Source organism: Gopherus flavomarginatus, chromosome 2 (assembly GCF_025201925.1).
Source record: "Gopherus flavomarginatus isolate rGopFla2 chromosome 2, rGopFla2.mat.asm, whole genome shotgun sequence".
NCBI lineage: Eukaryota > Metazoa > Chordata > Testudines > Testudinidae > Gopherus > Gopherus flavomarginatus.
The window spans coordinates 59,243,665-59,271,564 of record NC_066618.1 but is presented as its reverse complement, the minus strand read 5'-3'; the positions used below and the strand labels follow the sequence as shown (position 1 = coordinate 59,271,564).

The 27,900-nt window shown below is 38.6% G+C and overlaps 1 protein-coding gene across 4 annotated transcripts in view; it reads left to right on the top strand.

Annotated features, from left to right (window-relative positions):
• Nucleotides 1-27,900, top strand: part of SNX13 (sorting nexin 13) — a 150,225-nt gene that overhangs the window by 14,960 nt on the left and 107,365 nt on the right. For 3 of the 4 annotated variants that reach the window (XM_050938589.1, XM_050938588.1, XM_050938591.1), the window contains exon 2: nt 27,245-27,357. The exons of the other annotated variant lie outside the window; for it this stretch is intronic. In XM_050938589.1, coding sequence (XP_050794546.1) covers nt 27,245-27,357 — 113 coding nt within the window. The remainder of the gene's footprint in view (nt 1-27,244; nt 27,358-27,900) is intronic. 4 annotated transcript variants of the gene reach the window in all.

The window sequence follows — 27,900 nt, the reverse complement described above, 5'->3', positions numbered from 1 at the left end:
GTACTTAAGTTTTTCTTAATATCTGACCTAAATTTCCCTTGCTGCAGATTAAGTGCATTACTACTTTCAGTGGACATGGAGAACAATTGATCAGCATCCTCTTTATAACAGCCTTTAACAAATTTGAAGAGTTATCAGGTCCTCCCCTCAGTCATCTTTTCTCAAGACTTAACATGCACAGCATTTTTAATCTTTCCTTATAGTTCAGATTTTCTAAACCTTTTATCATTTTTGTTGCTCTTCTCTGGACTCTTCAGTTTGTCCACATCTTTCCTAAAATGTGGTGCCTGGAATTGGACACAGTACTCCAGCTGAGGCCTCACCAATGCTGAGTAGAGCTCCCCCCGCGTATTACATATGATACTCCTCTTAATATACCGCAGAATGAGATTAGCCTTTTTCTCAGCTGCATCACATTGATTTATATTCAATTTGTGATTCACTATAACCCCCATACCCTTTTCAGCGTTACTGCCACCTAGCTAGTTAATCCCCGTTTTATAGTTGTGCATTTTATTTTTTTCTTCCTTAGTGAAGTATTTTGCACTTGTCTTTGTTGATTTCATCTTGTTGAAGACTAGTGCCCAGTACATCATTTAAAAAAGAAAAGTCAAATACACAACTATGAAATCCTTTTTCTCTCTGGGTTGTGAATGACCAGTATAAATAGAAAACTGGACTAGGTAATGGGCTACAGAGGGTAAAGAGTGAAAATGACAGTACACAAAGTGGTGTAATATGGACATAGTAATCTTTGAAGAAATAGGTATTTTTCTTTACTCTCTGAGCTAGAGGAATCTTGTGTAGTATTTTTAGCAATAGATATAAAATCTCACTTAATTTTTTTAATTAACTGCATCCCTTTAAATTCACGTGAGAAGGTCATGGCTTTCTTTGTTTGTTTGTTTCTGGACGTCCTTTGTCTTTTAGTTGTGGGTACTTGGAATTTCCATTTGACTTAAACAAATACATAGACTCATAGACTCTAGGACTGGAAGGGACCTCGAGAGGTCATCGAGTCCAGTCCCCTGCCCTCATGGCAGGACCAAATACTGTCTAGACCATCCCTAATAGACATTTATCTAACCTACTCTTAAATATCTCCAGAGATGGAGATTCCACAACTTCCCTAGGCAATCTATTCCAGTGTTTAACTACCCTGACAGTTAGGAACTTTTTCCTAATGTCCAACCTAAATCTCCCTTGCTGCAGTTTAAGCCCATTGCTTCTTGTTCTATCATTGGAGGCTAAGGTGAACAAGTTTTCTCCCTCCTCCTGATGAAACCCTTTTAGATACCTGAAAACTGCTATCATGTCCCCTCTCAGTCTTCTCTTTTCCAAACTAAACAAACCCAATTCTTTCAGCCTTCCTTCATAGGTCATGTTCTCAAGACCTTTAATCATTCTTGTTGCTCTTCTCTGGACCCTCTCCAATTTCTCCACATCTTTCTTGAAATGCGGTGTCCAGAACTGGACACAATACTCCAGTTGAGGCCTAACCAGTGCAGAGTAAAGCGGAAGAATGACTTCTCGTGTCTTGTTTACAACACACCTGTTAATGCATCCCAGAATCATGTTTGCTTTTTTTGCAACAGTATCACACTGTTGACTCATATTAAGCTTGTGGTCCACTATGACCCCTAGATCTCTTTCTGCCATACTCCTTCCTAGACAGTCTCTTCCCATTCTGTATGTGTGAAACTGATTGTTCCTTCCTAAGTGGAGCACTTTGCATTTATCTTTATTGAACTTCATCCTGTTTACCTCAGACCATTTCTCCAACTTGTCCAGATCATTTTGAATTTTGACCCTGTCCTCCAAAGCAGTTGCAATCCCTCCCAGTTTGGTATCGTCTGCAAACTTAATAAGCGTACTTTCTATGCCAACATCTAAGTCGTTGATGAAGATATTGAACAGAGCCGGTCCCAAAGCAGACCCTTGTGGAACCCCACTTGTTATACCTTTCCAGCAGGATTGGGAGCCATTAATAACTACTCTCTGAGTACGGTTATCCAGCCAGTTATGCACCCACCTTATAGTGGCCCCATCTAAATTGTACTTTCCTAATTTATCTATAAGAATATCATGCGAGACCGTATCAAATGCCTTACTAAAGTCTAGGTATATCACATCCACCGCTTCTCCCTTATCCACAAGGCTCATTATCCTATCAAAGAACGCTATCAGATTAGTTCGGCACGATTTGTTCTTACAAATCCATGCTGGCTATTCCCTATCACCTTACCCCTTCCAAGTGTTTGCAGATGATTTGTTTAATTACCTGCTCCATTATCTTCCCTGGCACAGAAGTTAAACTAACTGGTCTGTAGTTTCCTGGGTTGTTTTTATTTCCCTTTTTATAGATGGGCACTATATTTGCCCTTTTCCAGTCTTCTGGAATCTCCCCCGTCTCCCATGATTTCCCAAAGATAATAGTTAGAGGCTCAGATATCTCTTCTATTAACTCCTTGAGTATTCTAGGATGCATTTCATCAGGCCCTGGTGACTTGCAGGCATCTAACTTTTCTAAGTGATTTTTTACTTGCTCTTTTTTTATTTTATCTTCTAAACCTACCCTCTTCCCATAAGCATTCACTATATTAGACATTCCTTCAGACTTCTCAGGGAAGACCGAAACAAAGAAGTCATTAAGCATCTCTGCCATTTCCAAGTCTCCCGTTACTGTTTCCCCCTCCTCACTGAGCAGTGGGCCTATCCCGTCCTTGGTCTTCCTCTTGCTTCTAATGTATTGATAAAAAGTCTTCTTGTTTCCCTTTATTCCCATAGCTAGTTTGAGCTCATTTTGTGCCTTTGCCTTTCTAATCTTGCCTCTGCATTCCTGTGTTATTTACCTATATTCGTCCTTTGTAATCTGATCTAGTTTCCATTTTTTATATGACGCCTTTTTATTTTGTAGGTCACGCAAGATCTCTTGGTTAAGCCAAGGTGGTCTTTTGCCACATTTTCTATCTTTCCTACCCATCGGAATAGCTTGCTTTTGGGCCCTTAATAGCGTCCCTTTGAAAAACTGCCAACTCAGTCTTGATTCCCATGGGACCTTACCTATCAGCTCTCTGAGCTTACCAAAATCCGCCTTCCTGAAATCCATTCTCTATTTTGCTGTACTCCCTTCTACCCTTCCTTAGAATTGCAAACTCTATGATTTCATGATCACTTTCACCCAAGCTTCCTTCTACTTTCAAATTCTCAAACGGTTCCTCCCTATTTGTTAAAATCAAGTCTAGAACAGCTTCCCCCCTAGTAGCTAGTAGCTTTTTCAACTTTCTGAAATAAAATGTTGTCTGCAATGCAGTTCAGGAACTTATTGGATAGTCTGTGCCCTGCGGTGTTATTTTCCCAACATATATCTGGATAATTGAAGTCCCCCATCACCACCAAATCTTGGGCTTTGGATGATTTTGTTAGTTAGAAAAAAGCCTCATCCACCTCTTCCACCTGATTAGGTGGCCTGTAGTAGACTCCCAGTACGACATCACCCGTGTTTTTTACCCCTTTTAGCCTAACCCAGAGACTCTCAACACTTCCATCTCCTATGTCCATCTCCACCTGAGTCCAAGTGTGTACATTTTTAATATATAAGGCAACACCTCCTCCCTTTTTCCCCTGTCTATCCTTTCTGAGCAAACTATACCCATCCACACCAACATTCCAGTTGTGTGTATTATCCCACCAAGTTTCAGTAATGCCAACAATGTCATAGTTGTATTTATTTAGCTTGGTGTTTAGTTAAATATATTTTTAAGCCTTCCCCTTTGTTGGTGGTTTACCCACTGTAAAGTGCTGCAGTACGCTGTAAACAGTGTTGTATAAACTTTTACTGTAAACTGTTGAAATTTCAATGAACTTTTAGGGGGAAAAGAAAAAAAAAAAGGTTCAAATAAAAGTCCTCACAATGAGACAGGATTCTTAGTACTAAAAGTGACCACACAGATGCTACCAGGTACTTAGTTTTCCATAGTGTGATAATCTGGACAATTATTGTTTGCATTTAAGACATTGAATACTTAGCTATGTTTGACTTGGATTTTATAAATTTCATTCGGGAGCAAAACCTCTTGCCTGCTATAGTAGGGTCTGATCCTACAAACATTTATTACCAACTACAGTGTTTACTAGTGTCAGTGTCACTGGGTATGTCAAGATATACAGTCGGACATGCTTTTTTTTTTTTTTTAACTGATTTAGCTGACATGACTTGAATCCCTTAACATCTAGGCTACAACTTGACCAAATAACACCATTGTAATGGTGTTAAACTATGTCTATCCTAAGTGTTAAGGGCTATTTCCAAGACATGCTGGCTAACATGATTAGATAATGGCATTGAAGCACTTTACTCTGCAAAGTAAGTGTTTGTAGGACTGGACCCTTGTTCCACTATGTAGTGGAGCACATAATTATTTGAACTATAATAAATAAATAAATACAACATCTAATATCCTATCATAGAACTATTATCCCTTGAATGTATTTTCATAGGTGAATGAACTCAAAGATATTTTTTAAATGTGAAGTCTGTAGTTACCACAACTAAGCACTAGTTAAGTCAGCTATGCAGGTGGATGTGATAATGAATGAAGACCTCAATAATTCAGTTTTCATTTGACGATGTTGCAATTCTGGTAATTGCTTCTTCCAGTAACAAGCAAATTGAATACTAAAGAAATAAAACAGGACTTTCACCTAATATAGTATAAAGATAACCAGTAATTAAAACCAAGACACTTGCTAAAGGAATAGATGAAATTCATGAATAAACTTTTTGCAGCTTACCATCTTAAAAACTAAAGATATTGTAGTACAGGGGTTGGCAGCCTTTCAGAAGTGGAGTGCCAAGTCTTCATTTATTCACTCTAATTTAAGGTTTTGTGTGCCAGTAATACATTTTAATTTTTTAGAAGATCTCTTTCTATTAGTCTATAATATATAACTAAACTATTGTTATATGTCATATAAATACGGTTCTTAAAATGTTTAAGATGCTTCATTTAAAATTAAATTAAAATGCAGAGCCCCCTGGACTGGTCACCAGGACCCGGGCAGCATGAGTGCCGCTGAAAATCGACTTGTGTGCTGCCTTTGGCACATGTGCCATAGGTTGCATACCCCTGTTGTAGTAGCAGCATTTGCATGGGGAGCTCTGATTCACATCCACAATAATGTTTTCTGATCATAAGAAACTGTAGATCTAGCTTTAGATTTGTCAGTCTAATATTTAAAAGAAAAGCCTCTTGTAACAGTTTGAGAGCTGTATGTTAAAAGAATCTTAATCACAAACCAACAAATTATTTGAGATAGAATGAAATGTCTTATATTTTAACGTTCTCAAATTTATGTAAAATTTTATTTGAATAAATAATCACTGAATTAAACATGACGAGGTATTCTGGAGCATTGTATCTTCATATATGATTTAAAAAAGAGGCAATGCACTTCTCTTTTGCTGTATGAAATTTTCAAATTTCCATAATTTTACTAAAAATGGAAACTTCATACTACTTCAATGTCCCTGTAAACTTCCTTATTTGTTTAAAAAACTCCACTAATTTGTCACAATTCACTGTCTGACTTTATGGGACTGTCACTTTCTAAGATTTTAGAAGTTTTGTAAAGAACATGTCAACTTATTAACTTTTTTTTTTAAATGAGAAATTTTGTAATGTAAAGTCTTAAGAGGATGAAAACATTAAATAGTATTCCCACTGGCTTACTTGACTGGCATACACATGGTTGTGAGGGATGTTTCCACAGCATAGATTGTAACTATCTATATGAAACACACAGCAAAACACATCAGGTACAATAGAAGCCTGTGTGTGTGTGTGGAATCTCGCTGCCTGGTATTCTAAATAGCAAAGCTATAACTGGCTGCAAAGAACTGGAGTACTTGCAGATGTGGAGAAAAACCTTTGGTTATATTGGGTTAAAATTCTAAATTTGCAACTCTATGGCCTAGAAGCCTAATTTTACTTTAAATGATATTTAAAATTCCACAGAAACAGGTGGCTTAGGCTTTACGCTCATCGGTAGTGACTGGGGATTGTTCAGCCCTGGTGGAGGAATTTTTTTTAAGTTTAAAGAGACATTGTCATCTCTCTGTGATCCAAAGGAAAGAAAGCTATAGCAAAATAATCATTGGAAATACTACTTATTCCTTGGACAGTACAGCTCTCAATACATTGTGTGTCCTTTGAGGCATGTAAAGTGTATATTGTTGGCATAGATTAAACTATTGACTGTGCCTACCATTATGTAGAAATAAGACAAAATTATTCATACCTGGGAATTTATGTAACAACTTGCATATAGTAATTAAGCAATAAGAGTCATCTGCACTAGCTACACTGTTGCTAGCAGGTAGTGTACACTGTTGAGGCGATTTATAAATCATCATATCACTGTCACAGTGTATAGCAGTATAGGATATTTTAGATGAAATAAGTACATCATTGTTGATTTGGTAAACAGCATGTTAAATATCAATAAGATTTTCATTTTTGTAGTGTAGCTTGTCAACTTTTACCGAATCATCTGGGTTGACCTGTTCAAATAGCAGGTAAGTCAAGTCTCCTCCTCCCTGGTCACCTGCTTCTTTATCACCATTTCAGTAATTGTGCTGGAAACTGTGATTAAAATCTGGCTCACACTGTGAGAAAGCAAAACATCATGGTTGTTGTATTGGAGTTAGGCAGCTTGTGTGCTGTGCCAACATAAGAAATATTTTTTTCCATATTCTTATGGAATTGTAAATTTTTCTTTCTAAAGGAGAGAGAGAGTCTGTAAACCTAGACAAATTCAAGTTTAAGAGGACCTGCCAACCATCATTCTCCCCTCCCCCCAGGAATTGTCCATATGCTGTATCCAGCTGGTTCCCCATATATCTAGTAACTTGTCAGGGAGAGTGTGGACTGACAGGGCAGTATGCTGTAGAAATGGGTTCAGAGAGCAGGTGGCTATTGCTACTAAGCAGAAGGGTAAATGAGATGTACAGCGCAGGTGTGTTATAGGGGAATGAGCTAGTTTGCTATTGGCATTCCATCCTCAGGGCTCATTAACACAAACATAACCAACATTCGTTACAAATCCACTTTTCATCTTCAAGAAGTACAGCTACTAAATTATGAAGAAAAGTTTGTTACAATTGTAAGTCATCTTGTATGACTGCTGGTGCTGCTATAGTTCTGACTGAGCTTAGTGCTCAAGTTTTAAACCTGGTAGAATACAAATAGTCTACTAGAAATTATTCTTTTAAATGAAGGCTGACCTAATGAATTGGTGCTGAATTGAATTTTGGAAGATGGAGGCTATAATCATAGAATATCAGAGTTGGAAGAGACCTCAAGAGGTCATCTAGTCCAACCCTCTGCTCAAAGCAGGACCAATCCCCAGACAGATTTTTGCCCCAGATCCCTAAATGGCACCCTCAAGGATAGAACTCACAAGCCTGGGTTTAGCAGGCCAATGCTCAAACCACTGAGCTATCCCTCCACCCTAACCAAGCCTCTTCTATCTCATAGAACTGGAAGGCACCCTGAAAGGTCATTGAGTCCAGCCCCTGCCTTTTCTAGCAGGACCAAATACAGATTTTGCCCTAGATCCCTAAGTACCCCCCTCAAGGATTGAACTCACAACCATGAGTTTAATAGGCCAATGCTCAAACCACTGAGGTTTACGTGGCTCAGACTGTCCCAGACTGTCAGAACTGACTAAGAAAATATAGGTGAAATAAACTATTAAGTATCAGAGGTGTAGCTGTGTTAGTCTGGATCTGTAAAAAGCAACAAAGAGTCCTGTGGCACCTTAAAGACTAACAGATGTATTAGAGCATAAGCTTTCGTGGGTGAATACCCCCTTCATCAGACGCATGTCAGTAATTAAGACATAATTGCAATATTATTGCAACATGAAAGCAGTAGTTTCAAACATATAGTTGCTTTTTAAGCAGAACAAAGCTTACTGTTGGCAAATGTGGCTTTTTTGTGTTTTTGTTGTAGGAAATGTAGAAATAGCCATAGTATTATATTTACTTGAAGAGTTTTATGTTTTGGGAATTCTATTTCAGTGCAGAACCCGAAATAGATGTAATCTGTTTATCCAAAGGCCAAATGCAGAATAGTTCAGGTACAGTACAAGTTTATTCCATTGATGTGAACTCAGCCTTGAAGTGGGAGGATCACTATGTTATCCCACGTTGAGTGGGTGCGTAAACTTTCCCCATGCTAGTGCGGTTCAAAACACCTTGACTCTTTATACTCCCATTAATTTTATTTATTTTCTTCCTATTTTCACCTTTCTGATTTAAATCACCAAGTGGAAAGTCTTGATTTAAATAATCAACTTTAACAAACTTTTCCATTTGTACTTCATTTAGAGAGGTGCATTCTCAGTGGCTGTAATATTGATTTACAACTAAACAGAGTCTTTACACTAGATTTGTTATCTTTTTACTCCCTAGGAAGATACGATTATAACTATGTACATTTATTTAAGCAATTATATAGTTTAATATTTTCAGAGTTATTAATTGTACATTTTAGTATGTTAGAAAGTGATGAATGATATATTACTTATTAATTAAATTTTGCTCATGATTTGTGTCAAGCTGCATTAGGATGGTGACTGGAATTGAATTCAATGCATACAACGGCATGCAAAATTTATTTTTATTAAAAACAGCCTTAAACGTTTTGGATATATATACACCGCTACCTCGATATAATGCCACCCAATATATCACTAATTTGGATATAACGCGGTAAAGCAGTGCTCCGGGGGGACAGGGTTGTGCACTCCGGTGGATCAAAGCAAGTTCAATATAACACGGTTTCACCTATAAAGCGGTAAGATTTTTTGGCTGTCAAGGACAGCGTTATATCGAGGTAAGAGGTGTGTGTGTATATATATATATATATATATATAATTTTTTTCTGATCAAAACATATTTCTCATGTATAACTAATGATTTATTAAATAGTGGGAAAAACTGTAGACAGTGAATTAAACTGATTTCAAGTCAGCCTAGGAAAACTTTCAAATATACCTATGTGAAAGTGACTGGAGCTTATGTCCCTATTTGCCAAAGTCTCTTGAAAATGAGACTGTCACCTAAGTTACTTAGGCAGTCCTTCAGTCTTTGAAAGCTAGTAGAACTCATCTCCTCCCTCTGCATTTTTATTCCCAGACTGGAAGGGAGAGACAAGTTTTCCTGCTTTTTCAACACCCAGTTGATTTCTAAACATTGAGTTAATTAGTTCAAATGAAAAAAAAAACTTCATTTGTGGCTACAGAAGAGGGTACTGCTTTCAAAAGCTGGTTTAGCACTTCAACAAACTCTGGTTCCAGGTGCTTAGCTAGTGACTTCCACCAGTAAGGTGGTATGACTTCCTTTTAAAACAGCAAACATGTTCCTCTTGAATGGTTCATTTCCAGCCCTGAGAGTTGTTATAGTTAGCATGGTTGATGGGTGATTATTAGATGTTCATGTGCAACAGCAGCATCTTCAGCTGCTAAGCATCTACCTTGGTACTTTGCGTTGAGAATATTGACATGAAAGTAAGTAAGGTGCAGTACAGTACTTGATCCGTCTGCTTCTTTACCACCTTCAATTTAACTTTATTGTTGGGTATTCCTTGGAATGTCTCAAAGTTCTTTACAAATTTAATCAAAAATACAATAGCAGCAAACTTTCTGCAGTTTGTCCAAGTATATGGAAATAGATTTTAGTATATTTACCATATCTTCTGCATTTTTCTTTATCCAATGTTGACTACTTTGGCTTTGATAGTTTCATATATTTTGTCATGATTTCTTCACAAATTGTCATCAGAATAGGCCACTTTTTAATAAACAGCTCAAAACAGTCAACCACTGAATTCCATTGTACATCTTTAGGAGAATTAGTTTCTTCCTGTTCTCTTCAGTGAAGCTGAAGTGAAGTGGTTGTTAAAGTATTTTCCAATTTGAACAACATTTTCCCTTTATTTTTGGAGTTGTACTTAACCCTTTGACTAAAAGATGCATTAAATGAGCACTGCAACCATTTGTTATTAGTTTCAGGTTCCCTTCATTATCTTCTTCTAGAATTCTTATCTTTGCTACATTTGCAACATTTTGTGTGACAAAACTGAGTGCTTGAAACTTGAATTTTTGTTCAGTTTATTATAACTTTTACTTCTAAACTCAGTTTTATAGGGAAAATAATAAATCATAAAGATTATCTAAATATATTTTAAACCTGATCTTTAGCAACATATCAAACAGCTTGATGGGGAAAAAAACTTTTTTAAAATGTTACAATTCATAAATGGCTAATAATGCTTTACTTTTAAACAGGAAGTCTTCACCTAACATGTTTGATTATATTAAGCAATAAAAAATAATTTCAGAAATCCAGCAATAATAGGAGAATAAATTTACTAACCAGTTGATCCAGATTGTTCAGACATGTCCACGTCGTTGTCATCATCATCTTCAAAGTTATTGCCTTCTAAAGAGCATTTTTCATAATATTGTTTCATTCTGACAACCAGGCTTGCATCTCTTTGTTGCACTGGTTACGTTTGGCGCACATTCCCTTTTTACCCAGAGGTGCATGAATTTCTTGAAAATACTCCAGACTGGATCTTTTTTATGACTGCAGCCATGGCAGTTTTTTCTCACCAGTTCCCAGGTGTTGAAATCAACACTGAAGGTTGGACTCTGAAGAATAGGCCACTTTTCCTACAGTGTCCTGCTTTGACACCAGTGTTGCTCATTTCTTGTTTCACACTCTGCTCTTTCTCCCTTATTATATAACTCCACCACCCTAACCTCACTTCCAGAAAAACAAAAAAGCTAACAGCAATCCAAGACTTCTGCTTGTGTAATTCTCATGCCTTTTGCATTGCAGTATTTTATTTGTTTAGAGACAGAGAGGGGAGGCAGTTGAGAAATTAATGGATTTCTGTTTGTTTGTATCTCTACTAGGAGCCAAAGCAAGGCCATTTCCCTATAGTGCCCAGAACTGTCCAGAAGCAAGTGATTGTAGTTACAGGGCAGATCGGTGTTTTTCCATGAGTTGGTGTGTACATTTCCATGCTGGGTTGAATCAAAAATATTAATCATTTGCGATGATCAGAGCTCAGGTAGGGAGAAGATGTGAAGTAGGAATATGAGACCACCCAGATGAGATACATGATGATGTTTCTTGGAGTCAGAGGCTGGGCCCCAATGTCTGTCATGACTAAGGCTATGTTTTAATCACGAGTATTTTTAGTAAAAGTCATGGACAGGTCACTGGCAGTAAACAAAATTCATTGGCCCATGACTTATTTTTATTAAAAATAGCCCTGATTAAAAGGGGGGAAGAGGGACTTGGGGAGTGCCATGGGTGCTGGGGCATGCTTCTTACCCAGCTTCTGGGAAGCGGCGGCCCTAGCTCCATCTGCTGCCTCTGCTCTGCCCCAAGCTCCAGTTCTGCAGCTCCCATTGCCTGGGAACCGCAGCCAGATCGTTGGGCAGTGATCGATCCAGCAGGGATTATTTATCGCGTCTAGTGTAGACGCGATAAATCGATCCGCGAGTGCTCTCCCATTGACTCCTGTGCTCCAGCTCGGCGAGAGGCGCAGGCAGAGTCGATAGCGGAGTGGCAGCAGTCTGCTCGCCGCAGTGAAGACACTACAGTAAGTCGATCGAAGTATGTTATTCATGTAGCTGAAGTTGTGTAACTAGATTGATTCCCTCTTCCCCCATTTTCCTTTGCAATATGAAAAACGTAATGAGAGAATTGGGTTATTGTGCATGCCTTGCTGTAATTTTTCATAGCTTTATAGCTTCCTAGGATGAGAATGGATCACAGAAGTGACTTTTAAAAAGACAAACTGTTAAATCTTGATAGTTATATTACTACAGATTAGCACAGTTACTAGCCTCTCTATACTACTAGGAAGATGAGAATAAGTAATTTGCAGAGCTGTGACTTTGTAGAGCTTCACCTGACATCATTTTCATTTTGTTATCAAAATCTTAAGTCATCTAGGTGTAAAAACTTCAGCAGTTTATTTCATGTGTTATCATTGTTGTCTCACTGTTTTTCTTTTTTTAAGTTATATGCTTTCTAAATCAGAGTTCTAGTTCCACCTACAACATTCCAGATTCTAGTTGTCATCCTAGCTGAAGTGCCATAGTTTGAATCCCAAAATAAAGTGTCTTAATCACTAAAATGACCTCTTCCCTAATTATATAAATTATATAAAAATTATATATACATGAACAAATTTCAATTGCTCTCAGAATTGGAAACTAAAACTTAAAAGGCAGATGTGTTTGGAATTGAATTGAATTAAATTAAATTAAATATTTAAACTCAAGTGTATAGGTTAGTTATCATACAGTATCTGATAACTACTGTATATGCTATAACTTACCCATCATTGACAGTTTTCTATCTCTCCAGCAGTGATGCTAAATATATTAAGCAAAATTTAGCACTGTATTTCTTATTTAAAAACTAATATACTGATTTGATAATTCTTTGTGTAAACTGAGTAGTTTTGTAATTGCTCTATAGTAGCTACTCAAACTACACTAAATAAAACCATTGTCTAAATGGAATTTAATTTAAATATAATAGAGCTGATTATATGAAATAAATGATTGTTATGTAGGTGTTTCAAAGAAACACCCTTGCTGCCACCACTCTGTAGTGAGTAGATATGACTTTCCTGCTCTCTCTCACAACTCCACTGCACGGAAAGAACTAACTGTGATTCAGTCTGTTTCTTGTTGATGGCAGGACAAGTCTTGGGTTGCCACAGCTGTAATATTGTGGGAGTAACCCATTCTTAAAGTCTTGTGGTTCAGGTAAATGATTCTGGAACTGAGTCTTTATGCCAACTTCCTTCAGATTTTTGTTTCCCTTTATTAAAAAAACCAACAACTTAGAGATGCTATCAACAAAATTCATGCTTCTGTTGGAAAGGTTTTTTTTTTTTACTCCTTTATAAGTAATGCCTATGTTGTTAAAATGACGATATCAGGGATTTTCTTTTCCTCTTTCCCTGTACATCTGACAGTTCTTTCCATGTAAGTAGTTTCATTTCCCCTTTTAGTATGAAGATGGCCATCTCAAACTACTCTATGGGCACCTAGTTGTTTACTCTCCCTTTGGCAGTGCAAGAGTGTAGAACAGTCACAAAAACATGGAAGTTACTAATATTTCAAATTTTTGATAGCTGCCATTTTGTATGTTAAAAAAAGTTGTTTTATAATGCCCAAACATGTGCTGGGTGTTCTAGACATATAACAGATAGGGAAGGGATGCCATCATACAAGCAAATAACTGAAATAAGTCCACAATTTTTGTACTTTTTCTCCCCCCCCACATCCTGTCCCTCAAGCCCCTGACCTTTGATTCAATCTTTTGTCCTGCAACCCTTGATCACTTGTTCACTACCTGCTTCCTAATCCTCATGCCCATCACTCTCCACTAACTTACCGTAGCAAAAGAAACTTTAACTTAGTATTGCCAACAACAAAAAATAAAAAAAAAAAATCATGAGTCAGATCCCTCAAAGATCACAAAACGCTTTTAAAAGGCTTTAAATCATGTTTTTGGTTTGATTATTTTTTAAAATTCCTTCTACTCACCCCCAACATGTAGGAGACACCTAGTCTTGTCAACGGTCACAAATGTATCGATACAAAATGTAATTTTTGGTCACTATTGCAGGATCCTCATTAGTAATACAGAGGCATCCAGTCTCTCATAAGCATTACTGTTACATCTTGGAGACTTGCTGTTTGGAAATGCAAGTTTGGAAATGCAAGTTTATTAAATCACAATCTGAACTTCTTGGAGCTTACACACGCAGAGTCTTCCATTCTCTGGACATAGGCAAAATGTCTCTCACAGTGCTTTGCATCTCAAATACTCTCTAGAATGGTGCCACACCCTATTCTTAAAAGGATAGCTCCAGTTAACTAAAACACAAACAGTAAAAATACAACAGTAATATGAGTAGTATCACAACATTCAATTTCATTTCTAAATACGTTTTGCAATATGAAATCATTCCAGCAACTACTGTGGGGTTTTTACATTAACTTTTTATATGATATGTATATTTTTCCCACTCCCACATGTTGGATCATCCGCAGAGTTTGAACGCAGAGCTGTCAGATCCACAGCACAAACCTCTTCCCAACAGTTACTCTTTTAGCTGATGTGGAAGTAAGCATTGTACTGTTCTTTATGTGGACTAGAGCTTAACATGGAGACATGTTTTGCCAGTGGGTTAAATGTGTTTGCAACAATTTTTTTGGTAAATAGTAAATACACTGAAAAATGCATTTAGTTTGAGTCAAAAAAAAAGTTCGAGTCCATTCAAAATGAGCCGGATTCTTTTTGGGATTTTTTTTGTTCAGCTACAAAACCAAAAAATTAATTATTCTCTTGGCTGTATTTGTGACACAGCAGTATACTCTGTGTAAGGCAGGGGCCGGCAAACTTTTTGGCCTGAGGGCTACATCGGGTTTCGGAATTTGTGTGGAGGGCAGGCTGTGCCTCCCTAAACAGCCAGGCATAGCCTGGTCCTGCTCTCTGTCCGACCCCCCCCCCCCCCCGCTTCTCGCACTCTGATGGCCCCCTCAATCTCCTGCCCCATCCAACTCCCCCTGACTGTCCCTTGACTGCCCCCTGCCCTGCATCCAACCCCCCCTCCTTCCTAGCCCAGGACCCCTGCCCCCATTCAACCCTTGTTCCCTGCCCTCTGACCGCCCTGATCACTATCCACACCTCTGCAGCTTGACCACCCAGCCTGGGATCTGCAGCTGCACTGCCCCAGGAAATCATGGCCCTGCCACCCAGAACATTGTGCTGGTGGCGCAGTGAGCTGAGGCTATGGGGAGCAAGGAACAGTGGGGGAGGGGCTGGGGACTAGCTTCCTGGATCAAGAGCTCAGCGGCTGGGCAGGAAGAGCCCGTGGGCTGTAGTTTGCCTACCTCTGGTGTAAGGCATTGTGGGTCTCAAACTTGAGCCTGCAACAAACACCTCCACTCTGCCATCCGTCAGAAGCAGTAGCCAACTCTTGCTCCGTTACCCACAACCTGCTGTGGACACAGTCTATGGGAAGTCCCTCCTCAAGGGGTCTTACAGATAGTAAGTAACCTCATGGCTCCTGATTGGCTCCCTGCCCTATATAAACCCAAAGGGTGTTCCAGAAAGTGTCTAGTCAACAGCGTAGGTGTCCTGTAGTTGCCACTTCCATTCCTGGTTTTGCTCTTGAACTCTGGGCTCTGACCTAAACTTGATTTGGACCTTGACTTCTAACTTGGACTCTGATCCTTGGTATTGATTCCAGGTTGGAACATGACTGCAAACTTTTCCGCTACTCTTGGCCTCAGGTTTCACCCTGCTTTAACTCTTGGTCCCAACTGTCCTTGTGAGGATCCTGTCAGGATTCTTGGTCTTTTTTACTTAGGTCTAAGAGTAGAGTGTGGTGTTAGTAGCTAGGCAGCATAGCTAATGTATCTATGCTCCTGTGAAAGTTGTCTGTGGGGATCAGGATGTAAAAGCATGAAAGTTCCACCTGAGTGTCACGAAATCATGTGAAGGCTGAACCTTTTGCAGTCTTCCCAAGACCAGTTGCAGCAGGATCCAAAATCACATCTGTGAGTTGGCAACACTGTTAACTACTTGGCTCATTTTGAATATGGCAGACTCTCTATCCACTTACCTATTTCTTTCCACACCTTCTAAACAAACCTGTCTCTACCCTCAGAATCTGGAACTAGTGGAATTTGAGAGCTGGAACAAATAGCTGATGCTGCTGAGTCTTTCTCTCCTGAAGGAAGCAGGACTTTCCTACAAAGCTTCAGGTCCAACTGAATTTATGTAATTTAAAAATATGCAACTTGTAAAACACAGTTTCAAAATTGCTGCTTTATATGCCCCCTGTGATCATCTTTGTGCAGCTATTTAAAGAGAGGAAAGTTCCATTTCAAGGTGCACTTCTCACTTAATATGGAATATATTCTTATAGTAGCAGAATATTCAGTAATCTAGTCTGCCATTTTTGTGTTTCAGTTTCAGAATTACCTACTCCCACAGATATGGAAAATAAAAACTCCTGTCATGGGATTTATGCCATTCTAAAAATGTAACAAAAAATTCTATTTTTACATGTACATCTTAAAATATCCTTAGTTATGCCTCTGTACTTGCTAGTTCAAAAATGTGGAAAACTAGTATGTTGCAGAAAAAAATATATGTTACACATAATTGCTGATTTTTACTAATAACTTGTAACATGAATCATTCTGCAAATCCAGAAATTCTTATATTCAGCTTCTAATACAAGGAATATAATTTTCACAATGTACCCTTTTTAAAAAGTTTGGTGCATTTCCCTTATATGACCCTAAAATTTTTGAAATATCCTTCTTTGCAATCTAGCTATTTGGAGGTTTCTGAGAAATGAAGTCTACCACTTTGCAGTGGTATTGAACAAGGTCTTAATGTGAGTATTTTATTCTGCTTTTCTGAGAACAAAACAATAAAAAGGCTCTTTATCCTAGGTGCCCATTACCCTTCCAATTTTTTTAAAACTTAAAGGTGAATCCAGGAGCAGACTCTGTGTAAAGCAATAACTAAACTTAACAGTGGAAAATGGAGACATTACATCTGCCAAATATTCTCTTAAGCAACACTGCAAAACTCCCTACCCAAAACACTATGTAAAAAGGTGTATTTTGCATTATGCTATGAAAATCAACAAATATGGGTCATATTGGAGCAGATTCTGAATTCAAGGGTCCATCATGCTAGCATCTTCTTCCCTTTATATTAAGGGAGTCTGGCTTGCATACCTCTGCTGGTTTAACTGTGTCATTCTGGCACAGGAAAAGATAGTCTCTTAAGAAGGTGTGTGCAAAGCCATTACCGGCTTCATACCATAGGCCATAACTGTCAACTTAAATGCCATCTGGAAACCTGCAGACAGCCAGTGAAAATTACAGTGCCCTTTTTAATAACAAGTTCATGGTGAGAGACCTTGCTTAAATGGTAGAGAATGCACCAGCTCAGTCTCAGTTTCCAAATGAATTTAAGATATAGCTCCCAATAGAGTGCATTGCAGCAATCCAGTTTTGTGGTGACAAAGGAATGAATCATGGTAGCAAGAGAGAAGGCCACAACCTCCTAGTCAGAAATTGGAATCTCTTTTCACCTAAATGACACCCCAGCAGGATGCAAACCATGCAAGCCTTTCATGGGCAGGAGGGAATCCATAAATGAGCTCTGCTGTTATTCTCAAAAAGGGAAGTAAGCACAACCCCAACTTAATCAGTTTCATGAGACTTGCACCTGTATATCACATGCTTTCCTTCTCCTAAGCTAGCTACTCAGTGTAAAAAGCACAGCTCTTCCCACCCACTAACCCTTAGTGAGCATCTTAGTTTTATACTAGGAGAAAGTAGTACCAGTCACTATTCTTATCCTTAAAAAAGAAACATGGAGTAGTCTGACCCGGAGATAGAGCTGAACTATTAAGGAGTGCCTCTAAACAGTCCTGTCCGGGCCAACGATTAACCTGGTCCATCCAGTATCATGTCTATAGCAACTTTACCCTTATTTAGCTTATTCACTATGTGGAGAGGAGGCAGATATGTGGAAGTGAGGGAAATAGGAGGGAAAACAATTTTTTTCCCCTCACAAATTGCTGATGGAGCCAGTGGCAGGATGTGTATGTCTTCTGTACTTTTAGAAAGGAATTACTTATCTGTAATTGCAAAACTGACCCATCTTCCTTCTCTGGAGAGCTGGATCATGCTATGTTCTTAAATTGGGACCCAGAAAAAGAACAAACTATAGAACAATACAGAATTATGTGTAAGTTTGAGCTATGTGGCAGAAATAATGTTTATGGAAACCCCCTTTCTGTAGCTGAGCTATGACTTTTTTCATAATTTAATTTTAAGTTTCAATCCCACAACCTCATTTTTATGCTCAATATTAAGCAAGTGAGTAATCCCACTGAACTGCTTAAATTAAGTGTGTTTATGAGTCTTTGCAGGATTGAAGGCTACATTATATACTGAAGTCTAAGTAGCTTTCTATAGGAGTTACATGTCTACAAAAAAGGTACAGTAAAAATTCTGTTAAAAAAACAAAAATAAAAGAACCCACCCTGCATCAGCGAGTCATAGAGCCTGGGTCAAATGACTTTGGCTTATGTTATGGAGCTAATAATAGCAGTGTAGATGTTCCCTTTTGGGCTGGAGTCCAGGCTCTGAGACATGGTGAGAAGGGAAGCCTGAATGAGAGTGTCTACACTGTTGTTTTTAGCCCTGTGTGGTGAGCCCAAGTCAGTTTCCTCAGGCTCTGAGATTTGCTGCTGCGGGGTTTTTTGCAGTGTAGATGTACCCCAAGACTCCTAGAGAAATGCTTTCACGTAACTTACCCTCCTTTTCTCAGGGAATCAGTTCACAGGTCCCTCTTGAATGAATAATTTTCTCTTTAAAACTATAGTAGAACTGGAAACATTTGAAAAAATCTGCAGAATTGTAAATTACTTTGATTATTTATAGTAACATTAGCAGTAATGTCCATCTTCAGCATTTGGGCGTGAGTTGGAAAATACTGACATTGGAATATTAGCTGCTTATGCTTAAGTAAATAGTTCTACAGCATTTTCTACTAAGCTGGTATTATGTGTTTGTAGCAAATTCTCCTGGTGTGTGACTCCTTATGTTAGCCCAGTAGAATTAAGGACTTTCCTTGCATTAACTCCAGGGTGGCCAACCTGAACCTGAGAAGGAGCCAGAATTTATCAATGTACATTGCCAAAGAGCCACAGTAATACACCAGCAGCCCCCCCATTAGCTCCCTCCCAGTGCCTCCCACTCACCGGCAGCCCCACTGATCAGCACCCCTTGCTTCCATCAGCACCCCTATTCCTCCCCACATCTCCCGATCAGCTGTTTTGTGGTATGCAGGAGGCTCTGTGGGGGGTAGGGAGGAGCAAGGGCACTGCAGGATGAGGAGAGGGAGTGGGAAGGAGTGGAGTGGGGGCAGGGCCTGTGGCAGAGCCAGGGGTTGAGCAGTGAGCACCCCCTGGCGCATTGGAAAGTTGGTGCCTGTAGCTCCAGCCCCGGAGTTGGTGCCTATCGAAGGAGCTGCGTATTAACTTCTGAAGAGCTTCATTTGACTCCGGAGCTACCACTGCATTAACTCTTATAATTTCAGTAGCTGATATATAAATTAAAAAAAAAAAAAAGATGTAGCTGTGAGTCTTAATTGCTGCAGACTTTGTCTAAAATTGTTCTTGGGAATTCCATTATCAAGAAGCCTAAATAATACTTTTCTAAAGATGAGCTTTTTTGAGTAGCTAGAAATCAATAGGATTATGTACCATTTCATAAAGTATAGAACAATTTGGGTGAATATCTCAGCTAAAATTTAATACAGTGGTATCAAGTACAATTGGGTCAGTTAAATTTTAGCCTTAAGAAAGCTTATTAAAATGCCTAAAGCGATTTGACTCTTTTTGCAGCTATATGCTAAATTACCAAAAATGGTATGGAGTAGAGAAGTTCACTGTCCTGGCTACCCAGAAAATTTTGAGGGAGATGTATTTGATAATTATAGAGAGTCTCTTATCTTCTCAATGTGAAGTTTTTCCCCAGACTTCTAAGATTAGATCATGCGATACACTTTAATAAAGCCTCAGTATAAGCATTATGTATGACTTCAAAAATTATAGAGAAAATCTAGTGTGATTTTTTTTTTTTGTATTTATAAATTCTGGTCCTCATATACCCAGTCTTCAGTCTGTCATGTCTTCCCTTGCCCTCTCTTGTTGTTCTTTAGACTGTAAACTATTTGGAATAGGGCCCATGTCTGTTTTCTAGTTATGGCACCTAGCACCCTTTTGAGGGCACAGTGAATACATTTTGTTCTCTGTAAACTTGGGGAGTACCTAGAATTGGAGGAACCTTGTTTTGTCATATTGTGTAATGGAAACTTTTGTTTTTGTGCTTTTATCTTTAAGACTTTTAAGACTTTTATTTCTCACTTTGCTGCTAGGCCATAATGTTTTGCCCAAAGAGAAAACAGTTACATCAACTATCCAGATATATGTTGGGAAAATAACACCGCAGGGCACAGATTATCCAATAAGTTCCTGAACTGCACTGCAGACAACTTTTTATTTCAGAAAGTTGAGAAAGCTACTAGTGGGAAGCTGTTCTAGACTTGATTTTAACAAATAGGGAGGAACAGTTTGAGAATTTGAAAGTAGAAGGAAGCTTGTGTGAAAGTGATCATGAAATCATAGAGTTTGCAATTCTAAGGAAGGGTAGAAGGGAGTACAGCAAAATAGAGACAATGGATTTCAGGAAGGCGGATTTTGGTAAGCTCAGAGAGCTGATAGGTAAGGTCCCCTGGGAATCAAGACAGAGGGGAAAAACAGCTGAAGAGAGTTGGCAGTTTTTCAAAGGGACTCTATTAAGGGCCCAAAAGCAAGCTATTCCGATGGGTAGGAAAGATAGAAAATGTGGCAAAAGACCATCTTGGCTTAACCATGCGATCTTGCATGACCTACAAAATAAAAAGGAGTCATATAAAAAAATGGAAACTAGGTCAGATTACAAAGGATGAATATAGGCAAACAACACAGGAATGCAGGGGCAAGATTAGAAAGGCAAAGGCACAAAATGAGCTCAAACTAGCTATGGGAATAAAGGGAAACAAGAAGACTTTTTAGCAATACATTAGAAGCAAGAGGAAGACCAAGGACGGGGTAGACCCACTGCTCAGTGAGGAGGGAGAAACAGTAACAGGAAACTTGGAAATGGCAGAGATGCTTAATGACTTCTTTGTATCGGTCTTCACTGAGAAGTCTGAAGAAATGTCTAACATAGTGAATGCTTATGGGAAGAGAGTAGGTTTAGAAGATAAAATAAAAAAGAGCAAGTTAAAAATCACTTAGAAAAGTTAGATGCCTGCAAGTCACCAGGGCCTGATGAAATGCATCCTAGAATACTCAAGGAGTTAATAGAGGAGGTATCTGAGCCTCTAGCTATTATCTTTGGAAAGTCATGGGAGACGGGGGAGATTCCAGAAGACTGGAAAAGGGCAAATATAGTGCCCATCTGTAAAAAGGGAAATAAAAACAACCCAGGAAGCAACAGACCAGTTAGTTTAACTTCTGTGCCAGGGAAGATAATGGAGCAAGTAATTAAAGAAATCATCTGCAAACACTTGGAAGGTGGTAAGGTGATAGGGAATAGCCAGCATGGATTTGTAAAGAAGAAATTGTGTCAAACCAATCTGATAGCTTTCTTTGATAGGATAATGAGTCTTGTGGATAAGGGAGAAGCGGTGGATGTGATATACCTAGACTTTAGTAAGGCATTTGATACGGTCTCGCATGATATCCTTATCGATAAACTAGGCAAATACAATTTAGATGGGGCTACTATAAGGTGGGTGCATAACTGGCTGGATAACCGTACTCAGAGAGTAGTTATGGCTCCCAATCCTGCTGGAAAGGTATAACAAGTGGTGTTCTGCAGGGGTCTGTTTTGGGACCGGCTCTGTTCAATATCTTCATCAACGACTTAGATGTTGGCATAGAAAGTACGCTTATTAAGTTTGCAGACGATACCAAACTGGGAGGGATTGCAACTGCTTTGGAGGACAGGGTCAAAATTCAAAATGAACTGGACAAATTGGAGAAATGGTCTGAGGTAAACAGGATGAAGTTCAGTAAGGACAAATGGAAAGTGCTCCACTTAGGAAGGAACAATCAGTTTCACACATACAGAATGGGAAGAGACTGTCTAGGAAGGAGTATGGCAGAAAGAGATCTAGGGGTCATAGTGGACCACAAGCTAAATATGAGTCAACAGTGTGATACTGTTGCAAAAAAAGTAAATGTGATTCTGGGATGCATTAACAGGTGAGTTGTGATCAAGACACTAGAAGTCATTCTTCTGCTCTACTCTGCGCTGGTTAGGCCTCAACTGGAGTATTGTGTCCAGTTCTGGGCATCACATTTCAAGAAAGATGTGGAGAAATTGGAGAGGGTCCAGAGAAGAGCAACAAGAATGATAAAAGGTCTTGAGAACATGACCTATGAAGGAAGGCTGAAAGAATTGGGTTTGTTTAGTTTGGAAAAGAGAAGACTGAGAGGGGACATGATAGCAGCTTTCAGGTATCTAAAAGGGTGTCATCAGGAGAAGGGAGAAAACTTGTTCACTTTAGCTTCTAATGATAGAACAAGAAGCAATGGGCTTTAACTGCAGCAAGGGAGATTTAGGTTGGACATTAGGAAAAAGTTCCTGACTGTCAGGATGGTTAAACACTGGAATAAATTGCATAGGGAAGTTGTGGAATCTCCATCTCTGGAGATATTTAAGAGTAGGTTAGATAAATGTCTATTAGGGATGGTCTAGGCAGTATTTGGTCCTGCCATGAGGGCAGGGGACTGGACTCGACCTCTCGAGGTCCCTTCCAGTCCTAGAGTCTGTGAATCTATGAATCTTGAACTGATTTGACTAGAAGAAGATTCCATGATTAGTTAGCATCAGTGCCCGATGTATTATGTGGCCAGGAAATCTATTTCTTGTCACAGAACTGTTCTGCAAAATTTGAACTGTCATATTTTGTGAAATATTATACCACCACCGAAAAGATGTACAGGAAGATATAGAGGAATAATGAGTAGAAGAGGCAACCAAATCCTCAAGTCTGTAGGTGACTGAAGTTGAGAATATTGGCCAATGTTTTTATCCCACAGTCCCAAACTCTCTGTTCAGCTGCTAAAGGCCCCAATTCCAAAACGTGGCAACTTCCATGCAAAAATATGAGGGGTATTGAAATATGATGACAGTGTAAAAGAGAATTTAATATAAGTGCAAGTAATACAGGAAGAAATTAACAAATCTCTATTTTTAATTAAATGAAGCTGTTGTAAAATTTCCACACTGCTGTGTCTGTCATACAAAATTTTGGTCCACCATGCTATGGTGCACACAGGAGCTTACTTATAATAAGGGCCACTGGAAATGCCAACTTTTAGGGTGGCAGAGATCTTCGATATTGGTTATTTTCTGCAGAATTTAAGCTTTTGTAAAAGATTCTAGTCTCCTGACACAAGACGTTCTGCAAGGTGAGAACTGCGGAAGAATTGAAGAATGTTTTTTCATTAGAAAACATTGGAAAAAGCAGTGGTTTTGAAATTGTAGATTAATAACCAGAAAAAAGTTATGTTTCAAGTTGATCTGATTGGAGCTGGAATTGTGGCTTTTTCATGATAAAAAGATGTGTGTATGGTCCGAAGAATCAAGGGAAGAATGAGCAATAAAATAGCATGTTATTTTCTGTGACAAGGATAACTTCATTTAGTAACATCAAAGCAGTTCACAGCCAGAAAAAATCTCTAGCGGTTTCAATTTTCAGCTACTAGGTTTTGAATTGTATTAATGTTTTAATTAATATTTATCTATAAAAATCTGTGGTGATAGAAGGAAAAATGTCTTCCAGCTCTTGAGCCCCCCTGCCCTCCCCTGTGCAAATGACTGCATTTTACTATGGATATTGGGGTACTTATTTAGGGCACTAGCCTCTCTCTTAGGAATAAACAAGTAATTTTAACCAATAGGAAAGCAGAACTTCACTCTTAATATTCCAATAGGATTTAGAATCACATATAATTCTTCATATTTTATGATAGGATATATTGCTGGGTGAGTAGGTGTGTCTCAGTCTGAGAGTTTAAAATGTTTTATGTTTTTCCCGCAGAAGGGCACAAAGGCCACTTTATTATATCTGTTCCTTTGAGTCATATGGCTTTTGACTCTTCTAAGGGTCTAAATACCTTTTCTAGAAGGTGAACTTTCTGACTTCCATGTATAAAGTCAAAGTGAAAGTGTGTAAGCTCTGAATATTCTAAGCACTCCTTTCAGAGAATAAGAGTTAAAGGTAGTCTTTTCATCGTTCTCTGAGAAGAGCTGGCAGACAACTTAGTGCTGGATCTCCTTTTGTTTTACAATTGTCAAACCACTTTAGAAGGCAAGTACATTAAATACTTAATGTTATTCTTCCATGTAAACAATTACAGGAATTCTCACAGGGATGTTATTTAATAACTTGTAGGAGAGGTGATAAATTACACACACTCTGAGATGTAGTCCACACCAAGAAAAAAATTGAGAACCCCTCAGTATCGCAGAACTCTTGGAAAGCCTCTAAATTATTGCCTGTATTCATTTATTTCATGCTTGGGATCAGGTTAAAGCATGCTTTCCATATTCCGCTGTAGACTGGACTGAACTATGCTTTAACTGTATACACAGTGCCTTGAACTTGCTGCTCAGGGTGGGCCTTGGTCTCTGAAGCTTAGGGAGGAGGGTAGGTTTCAAAGCCCAAGCTCCAGCCGGAGCTGCAGCTTCAAAGCACTGTCCACATTGCTATTTATAGACCACTAGTTGAAGCCTTGCTAGCCCAAGTCTATTGATCCAAGCTAAGAGCCTTGCTTCCATAGACAGTGTAGACATAATCTGTGGGTCTTCATATTCAGGGAGTATATCAGTACAAAACTAGGGCATTCCCCAGAAATGATGCACAACTGCTTTGTCTGATATCTGGGGAAATGGGAAAATGCTACTGCATTCTGGGTGCATTTGGCTAAAGAAGTGAGCCTACCAACTATATTTGGCTTCCCTGAATGTTGGAATAATGCCTGGGAAATGAAGAGAAGTAGATGAGATTTGAAAAGGAGAGTGCATGTTTTCTGCATACAAGAGACAAAATGGAAGGATAAAAATCCATGAACATCAGGGTGGGTTACAAGATGATATATCATGGCTCAGCAGCAAGGAGGAATAGAGTAGGAATAATCATATCAGAAATATTACAGGATAAGGTTGAGGACATCCAGAGGAAGAGAGATTTGCTGGTGAAAGTTAAAATAGCACCGAGCAGAGAACTAATATTTAATGTTATATGCAGATAAGGTGCTGCAGGTTGGTTGTATGATTGAGGGAGGATGAGGAATTCCAGATAGCGTTGAACCTAGTGATAAGTGAAGTACCGCAAACTAATTGATTGTTATAGCAGATCTCAACAAGTATGTGGGAGAACACAGTGAGGGCTATGACACTTGTCATGGAGGATAAGCCTTTGGAACCAGAAATGATGCTGATGAGGATATGTTAGACTTAACCAGCCCATGGCCTGATTGTTGCCAATATATACTTCATAAAGAGGGAGGCACACCTAATTACACACACAAGCAGTACCATCAGGTCCCAGATTTAGTACTTCCTGACAAGAGAAGGAGGTCTAAAAATGTGAGAATATAAAGTGATTTGGGGAAAGCATATTGTGGAGCAACATAGATTGCTTGTAATGAACTTCCATGTGGGTGGTATTGGTGGCCTTTGATATACAGAAGGTCAGACTAGATCTGTCCTTAAATTCTATGACCCTGTCATTGAGAAATTGACACACACAATTAACTTAACCCTCCAAATAAGCCTTCAGCAAAGTGTTTGATGCAGCTCTTGACCAATGCAGTGGTATTAGTGGAGGAAGACCATTTTGTATTGGTCTCTAGTTTAGTATAATTCCTTCTGTCTAAATGAAGGAGCAGCACTTATTGACTATGGAAGGTCGTGCACAAGTGGAAAGATGGTTATTGTGTGACCTGAGCATATACTACTTGTGACACAGACTCCTTGGCAAAAAACTCACCTCAGACCTGACAGACTTACTCAGCCAAACATATCTTGCGGAATATGTATCCTTAAGGTATCTGCAGAAAGCTCGTAACTTGTAATGATTCATAATCATTGCAAGATGTATGGAGGATAATATTTAAGGCAAAAGTATTTATAGTGAAAGTATACTTTACGGACACGGAGTAAAAGTTAGTCTCCAGGATAATTTGTCTTAGTGATGACCTATTCAAGCAGGAAGTAATTGTCACCCTGTCCTGGTTAGTTGGTGATATAATGCAAGACTCAATTATCTAGCATTGTTCCATCCCAAGACTTTCAATGGAACACCGCTAGAGAAACTACAAACAGTCAGAATCCAGTTAGATGATATTGTGTAGCAGATCAAGACTGTTAGAATACCACCTCACAAGGTATACTTCATACAAAACCTATCCTAATTACATGACCATGGTGAATATTGGGGAGCTGGGGTGTCGCAAGGGGTTTTTCTCATGAGTTTGGATCCTGGTTCCTGTGAAGCCAGCCAGCTCTGCAACAGATTGAACTTTATGCGTGTCGTGGGGGGAGGGGGTGCTCACTTTATTAGATGGAAAAATTAACCTATTAATAAATGTAGATCCAGGTTTGCATTTTATTATTTGGTTTTGTATTATGCCCATTTGTTTCCACTGCACTCTCTTGTTTCCAATTAAATTGCCATTCTTTCTTAAATAAACCCACTCTTGTTTTATTATAAGTGCTCACAAGTGCTGTGTGATTTTACAGAAGCAGTGACTTAAGGAAAACTCTGATGTACACTGCTCCTTTGGGGGCAGAGGATCTGGGATTTCTGAGTAGCCAGTGTTGGGCTGGAGATCACAGAAGAACACCTCAAAGAGACTCAGGGACTGGAGTGCACCTATTTTTAATCTGCAAGACGAAGACAGAGCTGGCATAGCCTGGTGCAGAGAGCATGAGTGGCTAATATCCAGCCACCATGGCCAAGGCTTCCTCTTGCTGCAGGCAGGAGGTGACTCATAGTCCTGGGTTACCTGAGAACCATCACACTTCCCTTCTCCGGAAAGTCTGAGATGAATCAAAAGAGGTGTAAAGACTGTAACGGAGGAGTAAGAAGTAGAAAGTTACATGAAAATAAGAGGACCCAAGAAAGAGAAGTGCACAAATGCATAATCAGAGTAGGGGTGACAGTGTGTAAAGGATGTGTAATATTTAATTTTTTGCATAGAAGGAAGAATTAGTTGCTGAAAGAATTGTGCAATCTGATTGTTGGCTAAATGGGATTGTTAGCCCAAATATATTCAGTTATAAAAACGTCTTTTCTAATATTTTGGAACCTCTTCTCTTTACGTAAACTAAAACTAAAACTCTGAAAACCAAATCAAAATAGGCAGTCATGATATCTTTTAAGACATTACAAATATGTTACTTTTAATTTACTAAAAGTTCTCCAAAATGTTACAAATACTACATTAATTATTCCTGTTCTGTTTTTTTGTTTCAGACCAGTCTTTCCATATGGGGATGGGGAAGCCTTGGTGTTGTGCTCTTTCTAGTAACTTTTGGACCCTTTGCTATATTTTACTTTGCGTTTTATATCCTCTGCTTTGTGGGTGGGTAAGTATGCTCTATTGTGGATTATAGTGTATTTTGTAAATTTAATTTAATTTACCATTAAAAAAGAACACATGAGAACTAAAACTGAGAGAAAAGGGTAGAAGTACACTAATAGGAAGCTATCAAGACATGAAGCATATCCTACATTTTCTCAGTTGCTTCATGTGTTCACAGCAGAGTACCTTTATTTGATCTAGCATTTTTTTTTTTGGCTAATGCAAAAAATATCCTACTTCTCTTATTAAATAAGTGAAGAAAATAATATTATCCTCTGCTTGCTGCTTTCTTACTTACTTTATTACAGTATTTTACATGTTAAGTAAAAATTTATCAGACAAGATATTTATTTCCCTTCTTGAAAATTTCTGAAATAAAAAGGGAAATTGGACATAAACAGGACTTTATTATCCATTGAACGGTACTTATTACAATATCTCCACTCAAGTTTGAGCAGTAACCATTTTTTTTGACTCATGACTTATACTGATTTCTTACATTTTAGCAATAAACTGAAAATAAATAGGCATGCAATGACTGACTTTA